The 24,910-nt window shown below is 42.8% G+C and overlaps 13 protein-coding genes across 13 annotated transcripts; 9 read left to right on the top strand and 4 right to left on the bottom strand.

Moving 5' to 3' along the window:
* Positions 1 to 106: 106 nt before the first annotated feature.
* MGM101 (Mgm101p) lies at positions 107 to 865 on the top strand (the record flags this gene model as incomplete). The annotated part of the gene is made up of 1 exon (XM_003680784.1): positions 107 to 865. The coding sequence occupies one exon, from the start codon at positions 107 to 109 to the stop codon at positions 863 to 865; it is 759 nt and encodes a 252-aa protein (XP_003680832.1).
* A 307-nt stretch (positions 866 to 1,172) lies between these two features.
* On the top strand, positions 1,173 to 2,921 carry SMN1 (Smn1p; the record flags this gene model as incomplete). The annotated part of the gene is made up of 1 exon (XM_003680783.1): positions 1,173 to 2,921. The coding sequence occupies one exon, from the start codon at positions 1,173 to 1,175 to the stop codon at positions 2,919 to 2,921; it is 1,749 nt and encodes a 582-aa protein (XP_003680831.1).
* Positions 2,922 to 3,030: 109 nt separating this feature from the next.
* On the bottom strand, positions 3,031 to 3,816 carry TDEL0D00350 (40S ribosomal protein eS4; the record flags this gene model as incomplete). The annotated part of the gene is made up of 1 exon (XM_003680782.1): positions 3,031 to 3,816. The coding sequence occupies one exon, from the start codon at positions 3,814 to 3,816 to the stop codon at positions 3,031 to 3,033; it is 786 nt and encodes a 261-aa protein (XP_003680830.1).
* Positions 3,817 to 4,673: 857 nt separating this feature from the next.
* MNL1 (alpha-1,2-mannosidase MNL1) lies at positions 4,674 to 7,028 on the top strand (the record flags this gene model as incomplete). Its single annotated transcript, XM_003680781.1, has 1 exon — positions 4,674 to 7,028. The coding sequence occupies one exon, from the start codon at positions 4,674 to 4,676 to the stop codon at positions 7,026 to 7,028; it is 2,355 nt and encodes a 784-aa protein (XP_003680829.1).
* A 446-nt stretch (positions 7,029 to 7,474) lies between these two features.
* SCH9 (serine/threonine protein kinase SCH9) lies at positions 7,475 to 9,709 on the top strand (the record flags this gene model as incomplete). Its single annotated transcript, XM_003680780.1, has 1 exon — positions 7,475 to 9,709. One exon carries the CDS (start codon positions 7,475 to 7,477, stop codon positions 9,707 to 9,709), a length of 2,235 nt encoding a protein of 744 aa, XP_003680828.1.
* Positions 9,710 to 10,460: 751 nt separating this feature from the next.
* Positions 10,461 to 12,104, top strand: TDEL0D00320 (uncharacterized protein; the record flags this gene model as incomplete). Its single annotated transcript, XM_003680779.1, has 1 exon — positions 10,461 to 12,104. The coding sequence occupies one exon, from the start codon at positions 10,461 to 10,463 to the stop codon at positions 12,102 to 12,104; it is 1,644 nt and encodes a 547-aa protein (XP_003680827.1).
* A 133-nt stretch (positions 12,105 to 12,237) lies between these two features.
* On the bottom strand, positions 12,238 to 13,698 carry SET5 (S-adenosylmethionine-dependent methyltransferase; the record flags this gene model as incomplete). Its single annotated transcript, XM_003680778.1, has 1 exon — positions 12,238 to 13,698. One exon carries the CDS (start codon positions 13,696 to 13,698, stop codon positions 12,238 to 12,240), a length of 1,461 nt encoding a protein of 486 aa, XP_003680826.1.
* Positions 13,699 to 13,889: 191 nt separating this feature from the next.
* On the top strand, positions 13,890 to 14,615 carry FMP10 (Fmp10p; the record flags this gene model as incomplete). Its single annotated transcript, XM_003680777.1, has 1 exon — positions 13,890 to 14,615. The coding sequence occupies one exon, from the start codon at positions 13,890 to 13,892 to the stop codon at positions 14,613 to 14,615; it is 726 nt and encodes a 241-aa protein (XP_003680825.1).
* A 59-nt stretch (positions 14,616 to 14,674) lies between these two features.
* FAU1 (5-formyltetrahydrofolate cyclo-ligase) lies at positions 14,675 to 15,319 on the bottom strand (the record flags this gene model as incomplete). The annotated part of the gene is made up of 1 exon (XM_003680776.1): positions 14,675 to 15,319. One exon carries the CDS (start codon positions 15,317 to 15,319, stop codon positions 14,675 to 14,677), a length of 645 nt encoding a protein of 214 aa, XP_003680824.1.
* A 477-nt stretch (positions 15,320 to 15,796) lies between these two features.
* Positions 15,797 to 16,999, top strand: TDEL0D00280 (branched-chain amino acid aminotransferase; the record flags this gene model as incomplete). Its single annotated transcript, XM_003680775.1, has 1 exon — positions 15,797 to 16,999. The coding sequence occupies one exon, from the start codon at positions 15,797 to 15,799 to the stop codon at positions 16,997 to 16,999; it is 1,203 nt and encodes a 400-aa protein (XP_003680823.1).
* A 304-nt stretch (positions 17,000 to 17,303) lies between these two features.
* TDEL0D00270 (SDR family oxidoreductase) lies at positions 17,304 to 18,350 on the top strand (the record flags this gene model as incomplete). Its single annotated transcript, XM_003680774.1, has 1 exon — positions 17,304 to 18,350. The coding sequence occupies one exon, from the start codon at positions 17,304 to 17,306 to the stop codon at positions 18,348 to 18,350; it is 1,047 nt and encodes a 348-aa protein (XP_003680822.1).
* A 368-nt stretch (positions 18,351 to 18,718) lies between these two features.
* Positions 18,719 to 20,662, top strand: TDEL0D00260 (Zn(II)2Cys6 transcription factor; the record flags this gene model as incomplete). The annotated part of the gene is made up of 1 exon (XM_003680773.1): positions 18,719 to 20,662. One exon carries the CDS (start codon positions 18,719 to 18,721, stop codon positions 20,660 to 20,662), a length of 1,944 nt encoding a protein of 647 aa, XP_003680821.1.
* Positions 20,663 to 20,937: 275 nt separating this feature from the next.
* On the bottom strand, positions 20,938 to 24,792 carry OXP1 (5-oxoprolinase; the record flags this gene model as incomplete). Its single annotated transcript, XM_003680772.1, has 1 exon — positions 20,938 to 24,792. The coding sequence occupies one exon, from the start codon at positions 24,790 to 24,792 to the stop codon at positions 20,938 to 20,940; it is 3,855 nt and encodes a 1,284-aa protein (XP_003680820.1).
* Positions 24,793 to 24,910: the final 118 nt, after the last annotated feature.

Raw genomic sequence — 24,910 nt, 5'->3', positions numbered from 1 at the left:
GAGCAGCATGAACCAAAAATTTCAAGGCTCATCGACATTTGACAACTTTTGAGCTAAAAAGAACTATTCATAGCGGCTATAAAAGGCTGATAGAGAAGTATTTGGAATGAGTTTACGCCATTGTTGCCGGTACCAGATTGCTAGACCGTTTGTGCGGTATGTTGGGACAGGAGCAGCGCCTGCGTATGCGAACGTGAGCTCTAATGCGGCCAGAGCACCTGTCAGGAGTGCCGTTACTGGTGGAGGTGTGGCCAGTGGATATTCGAATGGTTTAAACAAGAGTCTGGGAGGTACGCCATTGGAAACAGCTCGTACTGAGGCTTCAGCAAGAGCTCAGGAAGACAAGGGCATCGATTGGTACACTTCGTGGTATGGGATTGGTGGGAAACCATTTGATGATACTGTGCAAAAGCACTTAGCGACTCCTCTGTATACGCAAGATATCGAAGTGAAGCCCGATGGCCTGATATACTTGCCTGAGATCAAATACAGACGTATTTTGAACAAAGCATTTGGTGCAGGAGGTTGGGGGCTTGTACCCCGTTCAGAGACTATCGTGACCCCTAAGCTGGTCACTCGAGAGTATGGTTTGGTGTGTCATGGCCAGCTTGTCAGTGTCGCTCGAGGAGAACAGGATTATTTCAGCGACGCTGGCATTCCTACGGCCACTGAGGGTTGCAAGAGTAACGCCCTGATGAGATGTTGTAAGGACCTTGGTGTGGGTTCGGAGCTATGGGACCCAGTTTTTATAAAGAAGTTTAAAATTGACAACTGCGTTGAAAAGTTCGTCGAGCACGTTACGACCAAGAAGAAGCGTAAGATCTGGCTCAGGAAGGATCGTCAAGTCGAATATCCCTACAAATAATAGTTCTATATATTCTAATGATTAAGTCCATTTTTAATCAAAATTTGATTGATAACCACTAAATGTTTTTCAACTAAAAACTATCTATCTGCAACTAGACGTAAAACAGCTGTTGTGATTAAGACGAAAATGCCCTATCGATCGAGCTCAAAGGATTGGAACCTTTCATTTAATTAATCTTGATTGCTAAGAATTGAACCAAAAGTTTCTTATCTGTTTTAATCTTATCTAGTCATTAGTAAACCCTTTCTGTGAAAACGCACAATCCTTATTACAAACTTACACACCAAAAGACAAACAAGCGACAATGAGGGTTATCGCAGCCGCTTACCTGCTGGCAGCGTCGGTTGCAGCGATCTCACTACAACATCCATTTCTACAGGAATCTGAAAAGACTACTCATATTAGGGACCTTAAGATCGGTCAGTTGAATTTCTTACATACCACAGATACACACGGTTGGTTGGGTTCGCACCTATTACAACCAGACTACGATGCAGATTGGGGTGATTTCGTGAGTTTCGTTAGCAGTTTCAAGAAAAACCGTTTGAATAAGGATCAGGATTTACTACTCATCGATACAGGGGATAAACATGACGGAAATGGGTTGACCGATGCCACTAATCCAAATGGTGTCGAAGCAGCTCAAATTTTCAACGAGCAGGATTACGATTTGATGACTCTGGGCAATCATGAACTCTACATGCCGGAGAATAGTATTTTGGAGTACAATACCGCCACATCGCACAAATTTAAGAACAAATACGTGTCGAGCAATGTCGAATTCATCAATGATGATGGTCATACGGTTCCTTTCGGCAACAAGTATTTGTATTTCGAAACTAAGAACTCAAAAACCAGGGTTTTAGCATTTTCATTTATGTTCAACTTCCGAAGGTTCAACAATAGGACAAATGTTGTTCCACCCATGGAAGAGGTCTCTAAAGACTGGTTTTACGAAGCCACTGAAAAGTATGATGAGGATAAGGTTGATCTCGTGTTGATCTTTGGACATATGCCCGTAACAGATATGGAAAATCGTGAGATGTACGAACTACATTGCTTTATGAGAAACATTTATCCCAATACTGTGATCCAATACTTTGGGGGACATTCTCACATAAGGGATTTTTCTGTATTTGATGAAAGAGCTACCGGATTACAAAGCGGGAGGTTTGCTGAAACTGTGGGGTTCCTTTCTATCGACAATGTCACTAGCGAAACTCCCTCATTCTTCAGACGATACATTGATTTCAACAAGAGATCGTTCAAGCACCACATTGGGAAAAACTCAGCAGAACTCAAGTCTTCTAAGGGCCGCAAGGTGTCTGACGAGTTAAGAAGTCTTCGGAAGAGACTCAAGTTGGATGAAGTGATTGGGTATGTTCCAAAGACGTACTTTATGTCTGAAAGATCCTTGGACTCTGAGGAAAACTTGTACAATCTAATCATACACAACGTTTTGCCTAGACTACATTCAAAAATCACAGATACCACAATTGGGCGCTACATCATGATCAATACTGGTGCAGTGAGATACGATCTTTATAAAGGTCCCTTCACAATTGACAGTGAGTACATTGTTTTGCCTTTCATGAACGAGTGGTATTACATGGAATTGCCGAATCGCATTGCGTCGAAGATTGCACACTATTTGAATAAGGGTCCCGCCATTGCATCATTAGCACCGCCAAATGTTGCTTCGTTTTCCAGAAGTACAGGAACTTGCCCATTCATCGATCAACCGGGCCTTACTGAAGGGTATACCACAGTTGATGATGGGGGTTGTAAAGGTGACGATACAAAGCATAATTCACAATTTGATTACCTCACTCCTAATGTTGTACAGCATGTTAAGCTAGTTTCCGAGGGACCTACTGATACCGTCCACTTCGTCTTTTATAGTTTCCTTCAACCCAGCATTCTCGAGGCAGTGAATGCCATTGTACGTGATGAAGGTGGACAAGCAAGCTACGATAAATCATCATGTAAGGTTTACGGTGGTAATTCCACCAAAGTACTACTTCGAGAATATATATCAGAGATAAGCAAATAACGTAACAGCCTTTAATTAATGAGAAAGGAAATTTTTAATTCTGCTTAAGAAATTATATGTAACAAAGTAGTTCTAGTCAGATAAAGAAACGGACACAAATCTAACAAGTTTATAAACCTTGTTGAGCTCTTCTTCTGTCACGTTCTTCAGCAATACTCAACTTAATACCCTTACCCTTTGGTAGAGAGATGTATGGCTTACCTGGTTCACCAATGACGAAAACGTTGTTCAATCTGGTGACGAAAGTGTTGTCCAAAGAGTCCTTGATGTGAACCAAGTCGAAACCACCATCATGTCTTTCCTTGTGAATGATGGTACCGATACGACCCAAGTTACGACCACCAGTGACAAAGACTAGCTTACCAGTATCGAATTTGATGAAATCGGTAATCTTACCAGAAGCCAAATCGATCTTGACGGAGTCATTGATTTTGATGTTTGGGTCTGGGTATCTTATAGTTCTACCATCGTGAGTGACAATGTATGGAATACCTTTCTTACCCAATTGAACTTTCTTAACTTTACCCAATTTGTAGGAAGCTTCTTCATCAGTGATACGGTGGACAGCAAATCTACCCTTGACGTCGTAAACCAATCTGAAGTTCTCGTTGGTGGCTTCCAAAGAGATAACATCCATGAAACCAGCTGGGAATGTAGTATCAGTTCTAACCTTACCATCGACTTTGACATGACGTTGCATCAAGATAGCCTTAACTTCACGACCGTTCAAAGCATACTTTAATCTGTTTCTCAAGAAAACGATCAATGGCAAGGATTCACGCAATTTGTGTGGACCTTGAGATGGTCTTGGAGCGTAACAACCAGACAATTTGTCCAACAACCAGTGGTGTGGAGCTGCTAATCTCTTAAGGTGCTTCTTTGGTCCTCTAGCCATCTTTCCGTTATTGGTCTGCTATGGTCTTGTTAGTCGATTTGTGATAAGAGGTCAAATTTCAGTTCTATAACTGACAAGTTACAATGCTATTGGAATATTAAACCATGAGAGTCCTACAGGAACAGTGGGCGGTACTACAGAGACCTAGACAGGGCTCTGCCTAGCTGGTATCGATGCTAAGCAGGGCCAGCCGAAAGTGAGCCTAGAGTTAGGCAGAGCAGTCTGATTCCAGACAGAGCAGGCTGCTTGGCTGCCGAGCAGGCCAGCGCGAATTTTTCATTTTGACTGAAAAAAATTAAAAATGAAAAAATATTTTGGTGTGCAGATGCTTTTCACGGTGTATGGGTACAAAGAAACAGTCATTCAAAATAGCTACACATAATTGCTTAGTGAGTGGCCCTGTGCATAGTTTATAACTATACCTTGATGACTAGTGCCTTGCGTAACTAGCAAGATGAGTTGTAGGATGAGTTGTTGGGTATTGTTGTTGTGTAGTTGTAAGTTTGATCTACGTATTTTCAGATCCAGTGCGACTACTCTAATAATTGTATGTATTCGTAAAATTACATCTTGAGGAGTAAGCTAGAATTGAAATAATTCGGTTGAGAATAATCTTGTGTTCTTGATTATATTAGAAGTTTGAAAATTATGTAGTGTGAATTGGGCTATATTTTTCACAGCTATTGCGTACTTTATGTTGGGGATAGACAATTGTAGCAAGGCTCAATATTGTTCATCTTGTTATGCATAGGTTGTAAGCGATACTCGCTTTGATTTACATACGCATCGCATTAAAATTTCAATGCCAAGGAAAAAGTGAAATCGTTAAAAGCATAAGGAAAAAAGGTTATCAGTAGATGCTGATACATTTGGCCTTCAGTCTTTTGTTGCTACTTCGATGTGGCTTTTCAATTAGTGATTTTGACAAGTATTCTTTCAATAGAGCGGAATTGAACCACTACAAAAAACAAGTCAAAGATCTCTTCTATTTTGCTCATGATAATTACCTCGAGAAGGCCTACCCATTCGACGAATTAAGACCGATATCATGTGTGCCGAATGTAAGGAATTTCGATGATCCAGATGATATTATAAAGAATGACGTGTTAGGGAACTTCTCAGTGACACTGATAGATTCTCTAACCACAATTGCCATCTTTAACGATAGATCAAAGTTTCGACAAGTGGCTGAACTCATTAAAGATAGGTTTCCACAGAAATTTGACTTAGATTCGACCGTTCAGGTTTTCGAAACTACGATTAGGGTCGTTGGTGGACTGATCTCTTCGCATCTATATGCAACAGACCCTTCTAAACAGGTGTATCTCGGGCCTGAGTATGACGGCTTTCTATTAGACTTGGCTCAAGATATGGCTGATCGGTTGTTGCCTGCATACCTTACAACTACAGGTTTGCCCTTAGCAAGAATTAATTTGAAGCATGGATTGGTCGGCCTCACTGCAGATATGGTCGCAGAGAATAATGTTGCGGCCATGGCGTCCCCCATGTTTGAGTTCACGATGCTTTCACACTTGACTAACAATGAAAAGTATGGCGCGGTTACAAGGTATGCGATGAATAAGACTTGGGAACTAAAATCAGAGCTCAATTTGTTGCCCATGTCTTTCAATCCAGAAACGGGACAATGTTATTCGCATTTCACCGGCATCGGCGCATCTATCGACTCATTTTATGAGTATGCTTTAAAAGGCGCTGTGCTTTTCAATGACGAGCATCTTCATGAGATATGGCATGATTCTTTCGAGGCTCTCAAGATGTATTGCAAAGCTGATTGGTTCTTCGTGAATGCACATCCGACAACGGGCCAAATGTCAGCTCCATGGGTCGATTCACTAGGCGCATTCTTTCCCGGGTTGCAAGTACTAGCAGGCGACGTTGAAGATGCAAAGTTTAAGAATATTATGTCTCTAAAGCTTTGGGATACCTTTGGTGGTATACCAGAGAGATGGTTATTTCAAAAAGAAGTTGCTCAAGATGCAGGACTCTCGCTGGAAGAGAAGAAAGCGTTGAAAGAAAGAGCAAATGTACCGCTAGAATGGTACCCCTTGAGACCGGAGTTCGTCGAATCTACTTACTTCCTGTATCGCGCAACTAGGGACCCATTTTACTTAAACATCGGGGTAGCAGTCCTCGAGAGTTTCCAAACGAGGTTCAAGTATAAGTGTGGATTTGGCGGTATTCAAGATGTGATGACAGGCGAAGCGCAAGACCGCATGGAAACATTTGTTTTAAGTGAAACGTTAAAATATCTGTACCTGCTATTTGATGAGGACAACGAAATTCATCATACTAGAGACAATGTAGTCTTTAGTACTGAGGCACACCCGATGTGGATAAGCGCGAGCACCATGAAAAGCTACTCACAGAACAAGTATTTTACGGATCTGCTTTATCTTCAACATTTGAAAGCCTGTCGAGATCTAGACGATCAGTTGAAAGCAAAGAGTAATAGGAGGTTTTTTCTTAAGGAAAGACTTCCAGAGTTCGCCAAGACTTTCTTCTCGGAAGACAAGAAGACCGCAATTCGACATAGCACCAAGAAATGGGCCTCATTTAAGAAAGTGTGTCCCGTCATTGAAACTGACACCGGTCCATGGCAATTCTCTAACGTCTTGAACAATTTCGATAGACTTTTCGAAATTGATCACAGATATAACGATACCCTGATAAAACCGCTTTACCTGGCCGCTTCTGAGCCGCTAGAGATCAACACGCGCTTTTACACACGGTGGGCAAATCAATCACATTGCAACTGTCGTGCACCAGCTACCACAACGTCTTTCGAGCTAATCATGGATATGCCAGGCCGCGGTCAGTTGGAGCAACTACCAAACGGCAGCATTACTTCTGACACACTAAGCGGCAGGTGGAAATTTCGCATCGAGAAGCTACAGCCGGGACTAGTTGACATTTACGGCCAAGAGATCACCAGCGCAATCTTCGAAACTGCAGATTGCAAGAATTTATTCAAACCGAGCTTACAAACCGGCCTCTACTCGCCAACGCTTCTCTACAGAATCACCGCACTCAACGGCATGCAATTACCAAGCGATGGTCAAGTAGTTCTGAACCGCACAAGATTGCTTGAGGTCCCAGAGAACGCAAACGTCCTGCGCCAATTGTTTGGTTACACACCTCATCACCAACTGATGTTCGAGTCCACCCCGATCATAAACCTATACCTAGCTTAAATGAAAATTAGATAATACAATTATTACAACATATCGACTAATTCCAAAAGCTTGATGTGCTATTCCGATTAAATTGTGTCTTTATTAGGTGATTCTTTTAAAGCTTTAATTCTTTCACCGTTCGGCCCTTTTTGGCTGCGTTTTCTGACAGGTAAAAGTAATAAATTGAAAACCCTCGATAGTACTCATCACAGCTTTAACAGAGACTCGAACACTTGACTAGTCTCCAAATCAGTGGTTAATATCTGGTGGTTCAGGAACTGGTTGCTTTCGGTAGTTGGGAAGTCTAAGGGTCTGGAGCAGTTGAGAATTCAAGAGTTTGTTCGCCACTTATCGTTGCTTCGAATCCTATCTACTTTGCCACCGATTTAGATATTCGAAAGAAGTTATAGTAGTCAGGATTTCTGAGTCGACGACAAGTATCAGAAGGGACAATACAAGAGATGATGAACTTTTTTGGATCAAAGTCATCGTCTGCTAACACCGATGAAAGCGATAGTAAGAGCAGTTCTACGAGTGGCAATAACAGTACTGTAGGTAGAAATGCGGGCTTCTTCCCCAATTTCACTTCACAAACTGCTACTCCTACTACTGCGGTTAGTCAGAGTGCTTATGCCATGGGCACGACCGGAATTTTATCTGAGGACGTTTTGGCACATATGAAGGCAATGAACGATGGAACACCAGGCCCGCCAGGGATAAATGCCTCCTCTGTCACTCCTGGTAACAGTAGTACAGGTACGGTTCCACTGGGTGATTCACACTCTGCGAAGGGGCCTCGTGCAGCTACACAGGCAGCTAAGAAACCAGTTGATCATCTAGCTCCAAACCATCACGATATGGCCTCTAGCACTCTTGGAAAACAAGTTGGTAATCATAATATAGACTCAGCTAATTTGGAAGCAGGTGTCCCAAGAGGAACTCTGACGGTGACAATTGTCGAGGCTAAGGGTTTACTAACTGCATCTATGCAATCCCAACCGTATGTTGTTTGTACCTTTGAGAGCTCGGAATTTATCTCTAATGGGCCTGAATCAGTAGACAATAAGCAGAGTCATAACGTAGAAGGATGGAACCGTAAGGACTTGAAAAAACATAGACCTTTGTACACCCATAGGTCATCATCCCATTTGAACAAGCTCAATGATGAGAAGCAAGAAGGCAACGACGTTAATAGCTCAAACCCTATCTGGCATCATGAGACCACTTTCGATGTTCTTGGTGACCGCTCAGAATTAGACATATCAGTTTATGATGCGGTTCATGACGATATGTTCCTGGGACAGGTGAGACTACGCCCAAGTATTCACAGCATATCTAGGGCCTCTCAATGTCAGTGGCATACTTTACAAAGCAGAGTTATAGATGAAAACATCGCAGGAGAAATTCTCATCAAATGGCATTATACATCGACCAAAAAGAGTCATTATGGACCTCAAGACTTCGAAGTCTTGAGATTACTCGGAAAAGGTACTTTTGGCCAAGTTTATCAAGTCAAGAAGAAGGACTCAAAGAGGATTTACGCGATGAAAGTTTTGTCCAAGAAAGTTATTGTCAAGAAGAATGAAATTGCACATACCATTGGCGAACGTAACATTTTGGTTAGAACAGCCTCCAAGTCATGCCCATTCATTGTGGGGTTGAAATTCTCTTTCCAAACACCAGCGGATCTGTACCTAGTGACCGATTTCATGAGTGGTGGTGAGCTGTTCTGGCACTTGCAGAAAGAGGGTAGATTCTCTGAAGATAGGGCCAAATTTTACATTGCCGAGTTGGTGATGGCTCTGGAATACCTTCACGACAATGACATCGTTTACAGAGATTTGAAACCGGAGAATATCCTGTTGGATGCGAACGGTAACATTGCTCTTTGTGACTTCGGTCTATCCAAGGCTGAATTGAAAGATCGGACAAACACTTTTTGCGGAACTACTGAATACTTAGCACCAGAATTGCTGTTGGACGAGACTGGATACACTAAGATGGTGGATTTTTGGTCGCTAGGTGTTCTAATATTCGAGATGTGCTGTGGTTGGTCTCCATTCTTTGCAGAAGACAACCAAAAGATGTATCAAAAGATTGCCTTTGGTAAGGTGAAATTCCCTCGTGATGTGCTGTCGCCTGAAGGTCGTTCATTTGTGAAAGGTTTGCTGAACAGAAACCCAAGACATAGACTTGGGGCAGTCGATGATGGGCGTGAACTGAGAGCTCATCCGTTTTTCGCCGATATCGATTGGAATGCACTCAGAGATAAGAAGATACCACCACCTTTCAAGCCACATCTAAACTCCGAAACTGACACATCGAATTTCGACCCAGAATTTACTCAGGCCTCCACCTCATATATGAACAAACATCAGCCGCTAGCGGCCACACCACTTTCTCCAGGTATGCAGGCGAAGTTTGCTGGCTTCACGTTCGTGGACGAGTCCGCCATGGATGATCATTATAATACAGCCTACAACAATCGGAAATTTTTACAAACGTCGTATTTCATGGAACCTGGCTCCTTCATCCCAGGGAATCCAAATCTACCTCCAGATGAAGATGTCATAGACGATCATGCAGACGACGATGATGGTGGATTCTCTGTCGGGAAGGGCGCTCATGGCAGTCAAGTTGACTATGAAGGCGATCAACATATGGACGACGAGTTCGTTAGTGGTAAATTCGAAATATGAGATACCACTGTTCTAAACTGTATTTTAAATTTGCCTATTGTATTGATTCCAAACGTGGGTGAACCTTGTTGTTACCTTTTAAGGCCCACAATTTGTATTTTATTGGTAAAGAAGCTTCGCATGTCGTCTGAGCAGGGCTATATCTCAGATTTTGCCGGTTTCTTGGACACTTGTATGCTTTTCCTCTTTTTCTGCCTTAGGTTCTTAACTCTAGTTGTTAAACCTTTCAGCATCCTACATAACAAGATAGTATAATCAAGCCAGCCTGCTGCTGGTCTCTCCGTATTTTGAATCTAGAAGATAACTCGACGGTAAGTACACGAAGCCCACTCTTCAACTCCAACATCTATAGGCCTTGCACCTCCCATTTGACCAGACGTCTGGGGTGAAGCAGTTAAGATGAGCCAACGAGAGATCCCGGCAAATTTATCACAGCAAAGGTTACCTTTGCAAGAGCATTGAGCTCTCGTTCAAATTTGTGAGCTCACTATGAGAGTCCATCTTGTAGTTGTGCCGTTCGGCGAAGTTTCCTCCCAGCGCGAAGTTTCGAGTTGAATTTGTGGATTTATCCAACTCGAAAAGGTCAAATACAAGGCATCAAAGAAGCCACATTGGACGAGTTGAATTGGTTTGAGTGCTCTATTTAGTTTATTGGTGGGTTTTTTCCGAAAATACAAGTGAGTTGTTCTATTTTAAAGCTTTTTTTGTTACTTAAACCTGACTGTCATTAATACATGGCTGAGCACCCAGTATGAACGTCAACAGCAGTAGTGGAACGGAGTTAAGCCGACCAAGTACAGGAGTATCAATGGCGACTGTTGCTTCGAATTTGAAGACCCCATCTAATGATTTTGTCCGTAAGCTATATGGCATCCTTGAAAGGTGCGAATACCCAGATATTGTCCGCTGGACAGAGACCGGAGAGAGCTTTGTTGTGCTTGACACCGGAAAGTTCACCACTCAAATACTACCGAATCATTTCAAGCACTCCAACTTCGCTAGTTTTGTTCGTCAACTGAACAAGTATGATTTCCACAAGGTTAAGAAAACGCCAGAAGAAAGACAAACCTCACAATATGGCGAATTAAGTTGGGAGTTCAAGCATCCTTTTTTCACTATTCATAATGAGGAGGCTCTCGATAATATCAAAAGGAAGACTACAGTACAGAAGAAGATTTTGTTAGATGACAGCACCGTTCTTTTGAAGCCAAACGAACAACATGGTTTACATGATAATTCAGCTGTGAACCTTATACTAGCAAACTCAGTAACTAAGGATAAATTCAATCTTTTGAAAAGACGGGTCGATCGTTTGCAAAAGGAGTTGGAACTTGCGAAGGAAGAGAAATACGCGGCCAAGTTGGAATTCCAGAAACTCAACTCCAAATACAATACTATCGTGGAGAGCTTAATCACCTTTAAAAGTGTTAATGATAATTTAATGACTGGCTTCAACCAATTGTGCTCCATGTTGTCAAGTCGGGGATTTGAAGTGCCACAGCCCTTTTACGACCAAATGAATCGTGGCGGGAATCTGAGCAAAGGCGCATTAAATGAACACAAACCTCAAAAATCTTTTGATCTTGATACTGCAGCTGCGTCAATGGTCCCAGGAACGATGCCTTTGGCAGCACCCTCTCACCCATCAGGAGCAGCCCCAGGTGACCTTTCACTTCCATTGGCGCATATTACGGCCAGTAAGCCACCAGGAGGTCTCGACACAAACGATACTTCCGTGCTGAAGGAAGGGTTTCATGTTTTACTTGTTGAGGACGACGCAGTTTGCATTCAGTTGTGCTCTAAGTTCTTAAGAAAGTACGGCTGTACTGTGGAAGTGGTGACTGATGGTCTCTCAGCCATTTCAACTCTGGAAAAATTTCGATACGATTTGGTGCTTATGGATATTGTTATGCCCAATTTAGATGGTGCCACAGCGACTTCAATAGTACGAAGTTTTGATAATCACACGCCTATTATCGCAATGACAGGTAATATCGAGGATCAAGATCTAATAACATATTTACAGCATGGCATGAATGACATACTTGCTAAACCATTCACCAAGGATGATCTACATTCTATGCTAATCCGCTATCTCAAAGATAGAGTACCATTGGTTAAGCAACAGGAAGAAAGAGAACGCACAGGTGATCCCCCTCAAACTCAGCCGCAATCACAACCAGGATCTCAGCCTCAGTCACAGCCGGGTTCAGCACCGCAAACACGATCCCATTCGATAACTCAGATAAGACCTCAGTTGCAAAGTCATCAATCAATGCAATCGATTGAAGAGAGTGTTTCGCAGCCGTCCTCAACAGTATCAGAAAGCGATGTGAATGCTCTGATAGAAGATGAACCGTTACTGAAGAAGCAACGAGTGCAACTGAAAGAATGAATTTTTATATTCACGGGCAAAACAGATATTGGAAGGATTTTATACATGTACTTTATTGGGATAGTTAATTCAAAAGAAAATAAGTTTTTGGAGTTATAGGAGTTATTCGTGTTTTTACTGTTGTATTATGTAATTATTCCTCTACTGCTACTGTTACATTGTTATCAAATCTTACCGATGTCCTGCGCCTCTGGGGAAAGCCAATTTGTTCTGGGATTTCAAGGTCAAATTCTTTTCCATTTTTCAGCAATTCCTTCAAATCAGGTCTAGCGTTTCTCATTGAAGATTTACGCCGCGAACTATCGTTACTGCTATGAAGTGGGACAGCAAGATGGCTCGACTTCTCTCTGACTGTTCTTTTTGTGAGCTCTTTAGTGCATCTTTCGCATTGACACAAAAATCCCCAATTAACTCTTAACTCTCTTCTCCGAAGTTTAACGCCATGTAATGGATTGACGTAGGTCGTCAACAGCTCTTCACCCGCTTTGATTGGTTTTCTCGCAAAAACTTTGAGTCGTAGCTTATCGTCGATTTCGTAACGTACGTTTGGTTCACAATCATGATTGATGAAAGAATAGATTGGATAGATTTGACCAGAGATCTGATTGAGGTTGAATTTACCCACGTAAGTCAGAAAACTCTCAAAATCAATGTCTTCGCTCTTTGGGAATGCTTCCTTAAAATATTCATACGCCTGCTGCCACATAGGTTCTGGGTCTTCTGAAGTGACAGCCCCACTTGAAGCGTCAAATGTACCGCCAACATTGGTCGAATCACTGACCTGCTTCCTAGCTCTTTGTGAGACTTGTGCTAGCGAGCGGAAGTGTTGCAAGACGTGGTTTTCATCGGCTTTACTGACAGCACTTGTAGCATAGATAACACCCACTGAATACGCAGCAACAAATACGTTCTCCATGCAAGATTTTTCGAATTTTGCCCATCCGGAAGCGTTAGTGAGCGATCCTTTACCCTTGACATGCTTCAATGAGGCATGAGTTACGTCTGTCTTCTTGCAATTTCGATTACACCATACAGCACCGCATCCATTACAATCGAGCCCATTCATCATCACAAAATGATCGCTATGGCCCAGAGAGTTCCCGCAAAGTGAGCAAACTTTGCCCGCCTGTATCAATGACAATTTATCAATGGGTGGAATTGCTGCCAGCGGACCTGACTCTCCTAGGATTAGCTCACCTTGGCGAATTTCTTTCTTCGCAAATAAACCTCGACCTTTCTCGTCTCCAGTTTCAATCAGTTCCACATTCTTCGGCAGACCCAGCGTCTGTATAGCTCCAGAGACATCTGGAAACTCCACCAGAGAGCTGTAAACTTCTAACTCTGCTTCATCAGTGGCATAAAGATTGTGTCTGGTAAGTACCTGCTGAAGCGTATGGTGCGATATATGCCACTCAGGATGTCGCAGAAGTATCCTCTTGTGTAGCTCGATAATATCTAGATCCTCAGTAGCCGGCTCCTCCTTCCACAGCAGTACCACGTCGTCACATATCTGCTGAGCTCGAGGATTGATACTTTTGTCAGCCAGCTGATGAGCTGAGTCATTGAGAGTCAGTGTTTCTATCTTCAAATGCATTCAGGCCCTCCAATACTCTAGTTTAATAGCAAATTACTTATGATCAATAGCTTTATCTCTATCCCAGATCTTTCTTAGCTTTAATTCTGATCTACGTTTGTTCATCAAAAGTGCAACGCCCTGTACAAACTCTCAAGGTTTACAAAGAACCACTTAAACAGAGCAAAGTAGCTTAGTAAAAACCATTGAAGATGCTTAGAGGGTTGGGAGCTAGACTAATTAGGAGACAGTATGCTACAGCTGCTGAACAGGCTGCAAAACAGTTTGTGGTGAGGCCAAAGCAGACACCAAGGAGATGGGTGCCCTGGACCATCTTTGGAGTAAGCTTTCTAACAGGATGGATGGTTACAGAACATATGACGTTTACGGATCTTATGGCTTACTGGCGTTACGATTCGCTGCCCCAGACATCAGAGGAAGTCAAGAAGTACAAGCTGGAACTGTACAACCGTAGTGAGCAACTCCCTGTGGTCAAACAGTTACAGCAAGCTGGATACATGGAAGTGTTTCCGGATAGATCTAAGGAAGTGCTGTTGATTGATAGGGCCCTCAGTACCCCTGGAGGAGTTGCAATACCACCAAGATTCTTCTACAACCCTTTCACTAAAGAGACTGTGGGGGTTTACCACCTTGGAATGAAATTGACTGGTTACCCATTTATCGTTCATGGCGGGATCCTAGCGACAGTAATGGAGGACCTCATGAGAGAAAGCGTGAAGTTCATCAGGTCGAAAGAGGGTGAGATGACCAAGGATTTGTCGATATCGTACAAGTTCCCAACTTTTGCAAACCAGTTCGTCGTTATTAGGACTACTAAAGTTGAAGAGTTCGGTAAGAACATAAAGTTGAACGTCGAAGTAACAGACCAAAGTGGTAACAGACAGCTTGTCAATGGTCGTGGCACCTTTATCGCTTAACGAAATCCCACCAATATTATCACCCCTCTTGCACATATAAACATATTTATCTATACATTTCAACGGTTCACCCAACTGACTTCGCCATCCCCACTGACAATGCAGTCCATTTGCCAGTCATGCGGCTCCACTGGGATAGTATCAACGATCTGTTCGACTAAAGAGAGCCCGATCAGGAGTGGTTTACTACCATTATGCTGCAGTTGGTACCTCTGGAAAAAATCGTCATAGAATCCGGCTCCATGACCAATTCTAGCTCCATTCTGCAAACAAAATGCAACCGCCGGTACCAACATGACGTCTAGTTTAGCAGGTAAGGGAGCAGGGTCTTCCTTTGGAGGTTCCCGCAACTGATATTTGCCCTGCGGTACCATTTCCGTCACTTGTTGCCATGAAGTCATCCTATGAAATGTCAGATGCATATGGTGCTTCTTAGACTCCCTCAAAGACACATGGCCCGTCTCCCTAGTCGAAGTGCATCGAGGTAGGTAAACGGCCGATCCTCGTTCAAATAGCTGCTTCAACACATATTGCGTATCCACTTCCCCATTCTCCATACTCATAAAGCATGCTATATTCTTGGCATCCCCCAATAGCGGGATCAATGCATCTGCTATCGCCTTCGACTGGGATTCTATCACACCTCGAGGAACCTGCCTCAGCAGGGCCTTGACGCTCTTTCTCAGCAGCTGTTTAGCGCTCATATAGACAATCCAGCCTCACTGATTCAGCCAGCCATCAATTGAGCCCTCAATTAGTCTTGTTTCTCTTTTCTATCAAGCTCATCGCCTACAATATGCCGGTACCGGGCCTGTTTTAGGCTGCATTCAATGAGATTTTTTTTCATTAATTTTTCACTTTATGAGTCAAACGATCCATGATAACGTTCTGACTCAACTCTGCCGATTTCAGAGGCTTCCCACTGTTGCTGGACGAGCCTCCATCGGTTATTGTGCTTCGATTTCGCATATTTAAAACCTTCAACGTTTGTTTGCCACAATTCAAGCGTTTAAAGATCTCCGAAAAGATTGTAAAAGAACCAATAACTCTCTTGGATCTATTGTTGACGTAAACAGTGGATTAGACGGTAACCGAACACTAAATTGAGATAGTGTTGACTTTTTTGTGTGTTTTCGTTGTTGTTTGTGCTGAAACAAGAGTAGAAATTAGGATCGATAGAAATGATGTTACACAGACAAGCTATCAGCAGTCGGATGACGAGGATGCTTCCATCATTTGTCAGGTCGATGGCCACCACAGAGACACCTTTGGATGCATCAAAGGTGAAAATCATCAAGACAAACACCCCATCGAAGGCCCAGCCTAACGATCAATTGGTCTTTGGTAAGACTATGACCGATCATATGTTGACTATCGAGTGGAACAGAGGAAAGGGTTGGGCAACTCCCGAGATTAAGCCTTACGCTCCTTTGAGCTTGGATCCTTCTTGTTGTGTTTTCCATTATGGGTTTGAGCTGTTTGAAGGTTTGAAGGCCTACAGAACATCTGATGACAAGATTTCGATGTTCAGACCAGATATGAACATGAAACGTATGAATAAGTCTGCAGCCAGAATCTGTCTGCCTACTTTTGAATCTGAAGAGTTAATTCATTTGATTGGGAAGTTGATCCAGGAGGATAAGCATTTGGTGCCAGAGGGCACTGGCTACTCTTTGTATGTGAGACCAACATTGATTGGTACCACCAACACTTTGGGTGTCAGCGTTCCAGACAAGGCTCTTTTGTTCGTCATCTGTTCTCCAGTGGGTCCTTACTACAAGACTGGTTTCAAGGCCGTGCGTTTGGAAGCCACAGATTATGCTACTAGAGCTTGGCCAGGTGGTGTCGGTGACAAGAAATTGGGTGCCAACTATGCTCCATGTATCTTGCCACAATTGCAAGCTGCTGAGAGAGGTTACCAGCAAAACTTGTGGCTATTTGGCCCTGAGAAGTACATTACTGAGGTTGGTACTATGAACGTGTTCTTTGCCTTCCAGAACAAGGAAACTGGTAAGAAGGAATTGGTTACCGCTCCTCTTGATGGTACCATCCTAGAAGGTGTTACCAGAGACTCTGTTTTGGCACTTGCTAGAGAGAACCTCGATCCAAATGAATGGGAGGTCAACGAACGTTACTTCTCTATCAACGAGGTCGCTGACAGAGCTGCCAAGGGTGAGCTATTGGAAGCCTTTGGTTCCGGTACCGCAGCTGTTGTTTCTCCAATCAAGGAAATTGGATGGAAAGGTAAAGACATCTCCGTCCCATTGTTGCCAGGCGAGCAGAGTGGTCCATTGACTAAGCAACTCGCTAGCTGGATCGCAGATATCCAATACGGTAGAAACAAGCATGATAACTGGTCCCAAATCGTTGCCGAGTTGAAATAAGTTCATCTGGCTGAGTAAAAACTACGTAAACCTACAAAGATCTAAAATTTTCATTTGTCACTAACTTGATCGAACGAACTTGAAGTGGCTTATGGCTGTCAGCTCGAAAGTCGCAGGCAAGTTCCCACGCTCAAATGGCCTCAAAATGCTTACTGACTGGTCAAACCAGCCTCTTGTACTATCACGTGTAGACGCCTTGATTCGTTCTTCAAGAGTCTAGTATTCGACTAGTTCTATCTCTCGATAACCGTAGTGAAAAGGACTACCGAGAACTCCAAATATCTCTATTGTTTGGTCAGTTAATATGGTCGTCTCAGAAGGTTGTACCGTGTTTGTCTCTGGTGCCAATGGTTTCATTGCGTCCCATGTCGTCAATGAGCTGCTCAGCTCAGGCTACAAGGTGATCGGTTCTGTTAGATCACAGGCTAAAGCGGACCAATTGCTCGAGCATTTCAGTCACCCTGAGCTCACCATTTCTATTGTCAGTGACATATCCGCTGCTGCTGCATTTGATGAAATCTTCAGCAAGTATGGTCAAGATATCAAGGTTGTCTTACACACGGCATCCCCATTCCACTACGACACTGAGGACTGTGAAAAAGACCTTCTGCAGCCAGCAGTCGAGGGCACCAAGTCTATTCTACAGGCCATTAAGAAGTATGCCGCTCATTCTGTGGAACGTGTTGTGATAACCTCGTCAGATGCTGCAGTCACCAGTTATGAAAGCGACATAGACCCAAAGAATTTGCATACTGAAGATTCATGGAACTCAATTACCTGGGAGGAAGCTTGCAAAGATGCTGAAGCGGCATATTACGGCTCCAAGACGTTCGCAGAGCGGGCAGCTTGGGAATTTATGCATGAGAACGAGGGTAAGATCAACTTTAAACTTTCGACAGTGAATCCTGTGTGGGTCTTTGGACCTCAACTGTCCGATTCGAATGCTACTGGACGCTTAAACACTTCCTGCCAGTATATCAATGACCTCGTGCACTCCACGCCCAAGACGAAGCTGGATATGAGCATTGCGGGAGGGTATGTGGACGTTAGAGACGTAGCCAGAGCCCACTTGGCAGCTTTTCAAAAGGCTGCAGCTATTGGCCAAAGATTGGTTTTGTGCGCCGGCAGATTTACGCTAGTGAACATTGTAGATGTGCTGGATAAACGATTCCCCAAGCTGAAAGGTAAGATTGCAAGTGGTGATGCCGAAGAGAGTAAGAAGCTTCTCAGTTCACTTGCGAGGTATGATTACTCGAAAACAAACCACATTTTGGAGTTTGAGTTTCTGCCTTTCGAAAAGACAATCTACGATACGGCTGCTCAAGTACTGAAGGTAGAAGGCCGATTATAATTAATGCATGAAAGCTTTAATAACTTGGTGATAACCTACGAGAGGATCAACTCTTTGTCATTATTTTATCCATTTTATGATACACCACTACCGATTGTTCCATCTCTATGGCGCCTATATAATATTCAGAACTCAAGAAGCAGTATTCAAAAGATTCAGTTGGATCCTGGGTATACCAAATCAATTAAGCTTTTGATCAACTTCAAGACTTCTTCTTATCTAATTGAGATTTACACGTGATAGTCTATGATACAGAGTTTAAGGTTAATGGTAATGATCAACACGATTAGCCAAAGTCTTTGACCTACTCACGCTGGATTCGAGCTTTATGATGGTTCGAATTGTTGTTACAGTCGTTCGTAGGTTCAATGAAGGAGAAGAGGGTTAGCAAGGCTTGCGATGTATGTAAACACCGCAAGAAACGGTGTACCGGAGAACTCCCATGCGATTATTGTACGAGAATTGGTAGGACACAAGAATGTGTATACCACTCCAAGGTTCCAAGTAAGACTGTCAAAGTTACAGAACGTTATATCCTGGGTCTAAAAACCAGGATTGAAGAATTGGAACAAAAATTGAACCATTCAGGTAGCCCGCAAGGACCAGGTGAAAGCGTTGAAGGTATTCCTATTACTTCGAGTGAGGAATATAGTACCGAAGTTTTTGATGAGGTACCTGTTGGATCTTCTGAAACGTCTTTGAATTTAGGTGATTCGGCTTGTGCTAAGTATCTGATTAAGATCAGGCAGTCTTTGGTGAGATCCTGTCATATCGAAGACGATACCAGTGTACCGAATTTTAAGACGATAACTGTGGAGACTTCGCCAAGTGCAGAGAAAATTGAAGCCATAGCTGCTGAGTCGCGGCCTTCCATTGAGAATGCAGAGAGATGGATAGATGCTGCTTCGAATGCTATTGGGGCAGATTACATGTTTATCGAATCAGATTACAAATCTACGGTACTTGCGCCTTTGATATATGATGGGCTGGGAAATAATCTCAGCTTCATCGACTATGCCTCAGAATTGACAAGATTTTTCTCCTATCTAGCGCTTGGACGAATGTTCATTGAGCATTCATCTAAGCAGAAATCTCGTTCAAAATTTCCCGGACTAATATACTTTGAGACAGTCTTAAAGCTACAAGGCGAGCTTTTAGGTGTATCTGATCGCACTGCTAATGGCTCTCTGGTCCAATCCTTTCTTTATGCCGCGTATTATGCTCTATCTCTCGATAAATCCTCTCTTGCCTCGATTTTAGTGGGATGCGCAATAAGAATGATGTTTGGACTGGGATTCCATAAACATCCAACAACTGCTAAGGAAAACAGGATCTTCTGGCTTTGTTATATATACGACAGGTTGGTCGCTGTGAGATTTGGTTTTCCGCTGAACCTTGACGATTTGGATGTTGACGTTCTGTCGCTTCCACTAGTTGATGAGAAGGGATATTATTCTGTGTCGCTCGAGACATGTCATTTCGTCTCGCAGGTTAAACTGGCCAGGATCACTACCAGAATTTTGAGGTCCATTTATACAAAAAACTCAATCTCATTCATTCAAAACTGCAATGCTGTGCTTAAAGAGTTAAAAACGTGGTTTGACGACCTCCCTCAGAACCTAATCTTGGATTTGGATGATTTTAATATTGAAAATTCGAGATCTACGGTCAATCTGCATATCAACTACAACTATCTGATAATAATAACTACTCGTCCTGCACTCTTCTATGTGTTCAACAAAATGCTAGATGGTGGCAATGATGAGAAGAAGCCACGAGGTATCATTCAAGTTCTGGTTGACTCCTGCGTTCAGGCCGCCCATTTGCAGAGTGTAGTACTGGCAAAACTGTACCATAAAGGCAGTATGGCAAAAGCGTCCTTCTTAGACTGCCATTACATTTTCAATGCTACAATTATTCTGATCCTAGCTGCTTTCTGCCAGTCCATGCCCTATTCTTCAATCAACCTGAACTGCGATTTGTCTGCGGTGCTTGATAGGGTTCAGTTCAATTTGAACTTGCTACAGAAGCTGTCAAAATACAACATATCAGCTTCTAATTTCAATAGACAGCTGACCGAGATTATTGACCTTTTATCCTCAAAAGAAGTGCAGAGTAAGTTTGACGGTGTTTTTTCAACGTTTGAGGGACATCGTGAACCGAACGAAACTGTACGTGAGAGCATCGAATTTGAATCCCTCGGTCGTATTGACTTGGGGCGTGTTTTGGACGATATTAGTGATTCCAACTCAAGTGGTTTGGCGCTATTTGACGATGAAGACTTCATGAGATTTTCTAACTCTTTATTTTGATATTCCAACTATCCACATCAGTTGCTCTGGGGTTGATCCTTTTTTATACATCTTGTTTAATTGACTCTTTATCTTTATTACTTCAATGCCACTGTTTTTTCTGATCCTGAATTGCTCAATGATCGTCCAAAACATAAAGACAACAAAAAAAAGACATTGGATAACAATAAAACGAATCAATTAAGGCATATAAGCTGGAAAATCTTGATACAAAATGCTGATTTACTTATTCTTCAACTATGAAAGATAATGACTATAATTGTTGGTCTCATAGATTATTCTGACCTACCGCATCCACCACCTCCTGGTGTCTCAATTATAATGCGGTCACCTGCCTTCACATGGACCGAATTCTTACCTCCTAGATTAATCACATTTTGGCTAGCTCCCCGAATCCAGATATTGAGGCCTCGGCTTCCGTTCTCACCTCCATTGATTCCATGTGGAGCGATCACTCTACGTTCCGAGAGTATTGATGCTTGTACAGGCTGACGGAATTCGATTTCTCTTACAGCACCATCTCCACCCTTGTATTTTCCCTTACCACCAGAACCTGTTCTTACTGCAAACTGTCTTAAAATCACGGGATATCTTCTTTCGAACACCTCGGTATCTGTCATCCTGGTGTTGGTCATGTTTGTGTGGACAGCGTTTGTCCCATTCCAACCAGGTCCCCTCCAAGAATCTGCTCCAGCACCATGTCCACCGCAGATGGTTTCGTAATAACCAAAACCTTGTGCCACCGCTCCGGTCTTGGGATCAGTTCCACCAGTCCCAAACGTGAAATTGTTACAATCGCCTTGAGAATCTGCCATAACGTTAAAGGCTTTCAAGACAACGTCAGTGACCCTTTGCGAGGTCATGACATTACCACCCACGACAGCGATACCATCAATAGGGCTCAAAATGGAGCCCTTTGGTATTTTAACAGTAATTGGCTTCAAGCAGCCTTGATTCAGCGGAATATCTTCATTAACTAAGCACCTCAAACAGTACAAGATGGCAGAATTTGTGATAGCTTCAGGTGCATTGAGGTTACCGTAAACTTGTGGAGAAGTCCCTTCGAAGTCAAAAATATACTCTTCCTTCTCGACATCAAGTGAGACGTTTAATTTGATAACGGTCCCATCATCCATCAAATCTTCGCTACTGAATTTGGTAGCATTGAAGTGGAACGTCATTTGCTTCAGCATTTTCTTGATAGTCTCAGAAACATTGAGTTGAATAGCCTCCATATATTTCACTACAGTGTCACGACCATTTGCATTCATTAGTTTGGCAATTAAATTAATTCCTTTATTATTAGCCGCAATCTGTGCTTTCAAATCACTGATATTATCGCTTATCCTTCTTGAGCCTGAACAGTTAGGATATGTGGCTGGTTTTTCCAAGAGGAGATATCTGATCAGTTCTTCTTGGAATTTCCCTTCTTTGACGATCAACTCCGAATATATGGCCGCGCCTTCTTCGTACAATTCTTTCGAGTTGGGAGGCATCGAACCAGGTGAGATACCTCCAATATCAGCATGATGAGCTCTCGAAGCAACGAAGAAGATCAGTTTTCCATCAACTTCGGAGAAAGCTGGTGATATAATGGTGATATCTGGTAAATGAGTTCCCCCAATTTCTGGATGATTTGTGACAATTACATCGCCAGGCTTCAGCTTATCTTCCCATAATTTCGCCTGCGCAGCGATGCACGTCGACATAGAACCTAAATGGACAGGCAAATGAGGCGCATTAGCAACCAAATTACCTGAAGGGTCGAACAAAGCACAGGAAAAGTCCAAACGTTCTTTAACATTTGTGGAGACTGACGTTTTCGTTAATTGAGTTCCCATTTGTTCGGCAATGTCCATAAAACGGTGACTGAATATGGACAGCATTACAGGATCAATACGATCGCTTACACCATGCGTTAATTTTTCTCCTCTTGACAAAAGATTGATGAAGATGTGCGACTTCAGGACGGTGGCCTCTGCATTTTCTGGGATGATGTTAGTTTGAGTACCATCAGCTAAGATAGCTGGACCATTGATAACGCTACCATAGCGCATATTATCTATTCTGAAGACAGGCGTATTCACCCGTCTGTCATTAAAGTAGACTTCCTTGAAAAGACTTGCATCGTCTGCAGCAGATACCTGAACGCGCTCATATTTTTTCAACTGAACATCAACAGACTCTTCGTCTCTAACATGGGATTTCCCAATTGCACGAATACGAATGTCATCGACAATAATAGCTTTCTCGGGGAATGAAAACCCAAACTCTCGGTGATGTGCCTCGGAGAACCACTTTGCAAAATCATACTCTCCTTCATGCTGCATGATCATCAAGCTTGTCTCAGTACCCTCATATCTTAAGTTCAAATACTTTTCAAACACCATTTGGGACTCTGGAAATCCTTGAATGGACAAGGATTCTTTAGATTTTTCAATCAAATGGTCCAATCTATTCTGAAGTTTAGTCATTCTCTTAGAACCATCCAACATGAAGAAACATGGTTCCTGAGATTCTTCAACCACGTCTGCCAGGAAGATACCGTATGCAGAAAGGATGGAGGAATATCTATGTGCCAGCACAACACTTATACCTAAGGACTCAGCCACTGCCACAGCATGCTGTCCACCAGCACCTCCAAAAGTGACTAATCTGTGGTCAGAAACAACATGACCTTTTGCCTCTGTAATGGCCCTTATCGGTCTTGCCATTGCCTCGTTTGCCACCTTCACAAATCCATATGCCACCTCATCTGGTGTCATAGAAGTTCCTAGATCTTTGTTGATGGTTTCAGTTAGTTCAGTGAGTTTCTTGGTGGTGGTTTTCAGATCTAGTGACTCATCCTCATTGGGACCAAAGATCTTAGGAAAAAACTCAGGCACCAACCGACCCAAGAACAAATTTGCGTCCGTGATTGTCAGTGGACCGCCTTTCCGATAAGCAGCAGGTCCTGGATCAGCAGTTGCAGATTCTGGTCCCACTCTGAAGAGCCCATTTTCCCAAAAAAGTCGTGAACTACCTCCTGAGGCAACTGTACTAATGTTGAGCTGTGGAGATTGAATCACAATACCAGCAGTGGTAGTCTCAAAAACATGTTCTAGCTGTCCATCACCGTAACGACTAACGTCAGTGGAAGTACCACCCATATCGAATCCAATTAAAGGGATCTTGTTTTCTGAATCATAACAGGTACTCGAATAACCTACGATCCCACCTGCAGGACCGGATAAGATAGATTTAAGGCCTGAAAACTTGTGACCTTCGACTAGTCCACCATCTGATTGCATGAACTGTAGGCTGGTCTTGGATGAATTTGTCAAACCAGATTCGATACCGTCCAAATATTTTTTGATAACTGGTGTGAGATAGGCATCTGCCACTGCACTATGAGCCCTTGGCAAGTGTTTAATCATCGGAGAGACCTCCGACGATAAGGAAACATGCGTAAAGCCAATTGCCTTGGCAATACGACCCACGAGCTGTTCATGTAGGGGATAGGTATATGAATGCAGAAAGGCAACGGCAATGGATCTGATACCACTCTGGTATATCAATTGTAAACTTGAACGGATCTCTTCGATGCTAGGGACTTTCAGAACACGAACCACTTCTCCACTATTACCAACAACAGTGTTATCATTCTCTCTTGCTTCGGATTTATGACACAAGGGATCTTCAGAGAAGTCTTCGAGAGTAACTCTTTCGTCAATTTCAACCACCATATCGTAGAGAGGTTCAGTCTTTTTAATATTCAGGTCGAAAATGTCAGGTCTAGATTGATCTCCGATCATTAGAATATCTTTGAAGCCCTTCGTGGTTATGAAAGCACATCTCTCACCATTTCTTTCCAAAGCACAATTCGTAGCCAGAGTAGTCCCCATCCTAATGCTACTTACATCAGAAATATCCAAAGGAGTACCTCGTGGAATTTTTTCACATCGTATGACCTCAAGCAACCTACGAATTCCTTCTAATGGTGCATCAGGATAGTTTTTCGGGTCCACAGAAAGCAGTTTGATCACAACATCATCTTCAAGTTTTCCAGTACCTGGATTCCCAATACAATCTGTAAAAGTACCACCTCTGTCAATGGCAATTCTTATCTTATTAATAGTATCGACTGTCATTATTACTACTTTATTCACCCCAAGTAAGGCTATTCAAAAACAAAACGACGTTGGAGCTCAAGCTCGTCAACTGCTATCCCTTTATACCTTTCACGCATCTCAACGATTTAGATAGTCC

Source organism: Torulaspora delbrueckii, chromosome 4 (genome assembly GCF_000243375.1).
Source record: "Torulaspora delbrueckii CBS 1146 chromosome 4, complete genome".
Classification (NCBI taxonomy): domain Eukaryota; kingdom Fungi; phylum Ascomycota; class Saccharomycetes; order Saccharomycetales; family Saccharomycetaceae; genus Torulaspora; species Torulaspora delbrueckii.
This window is presented reverse-complemented; position numbering and strand designations above follow the sequence as displayed.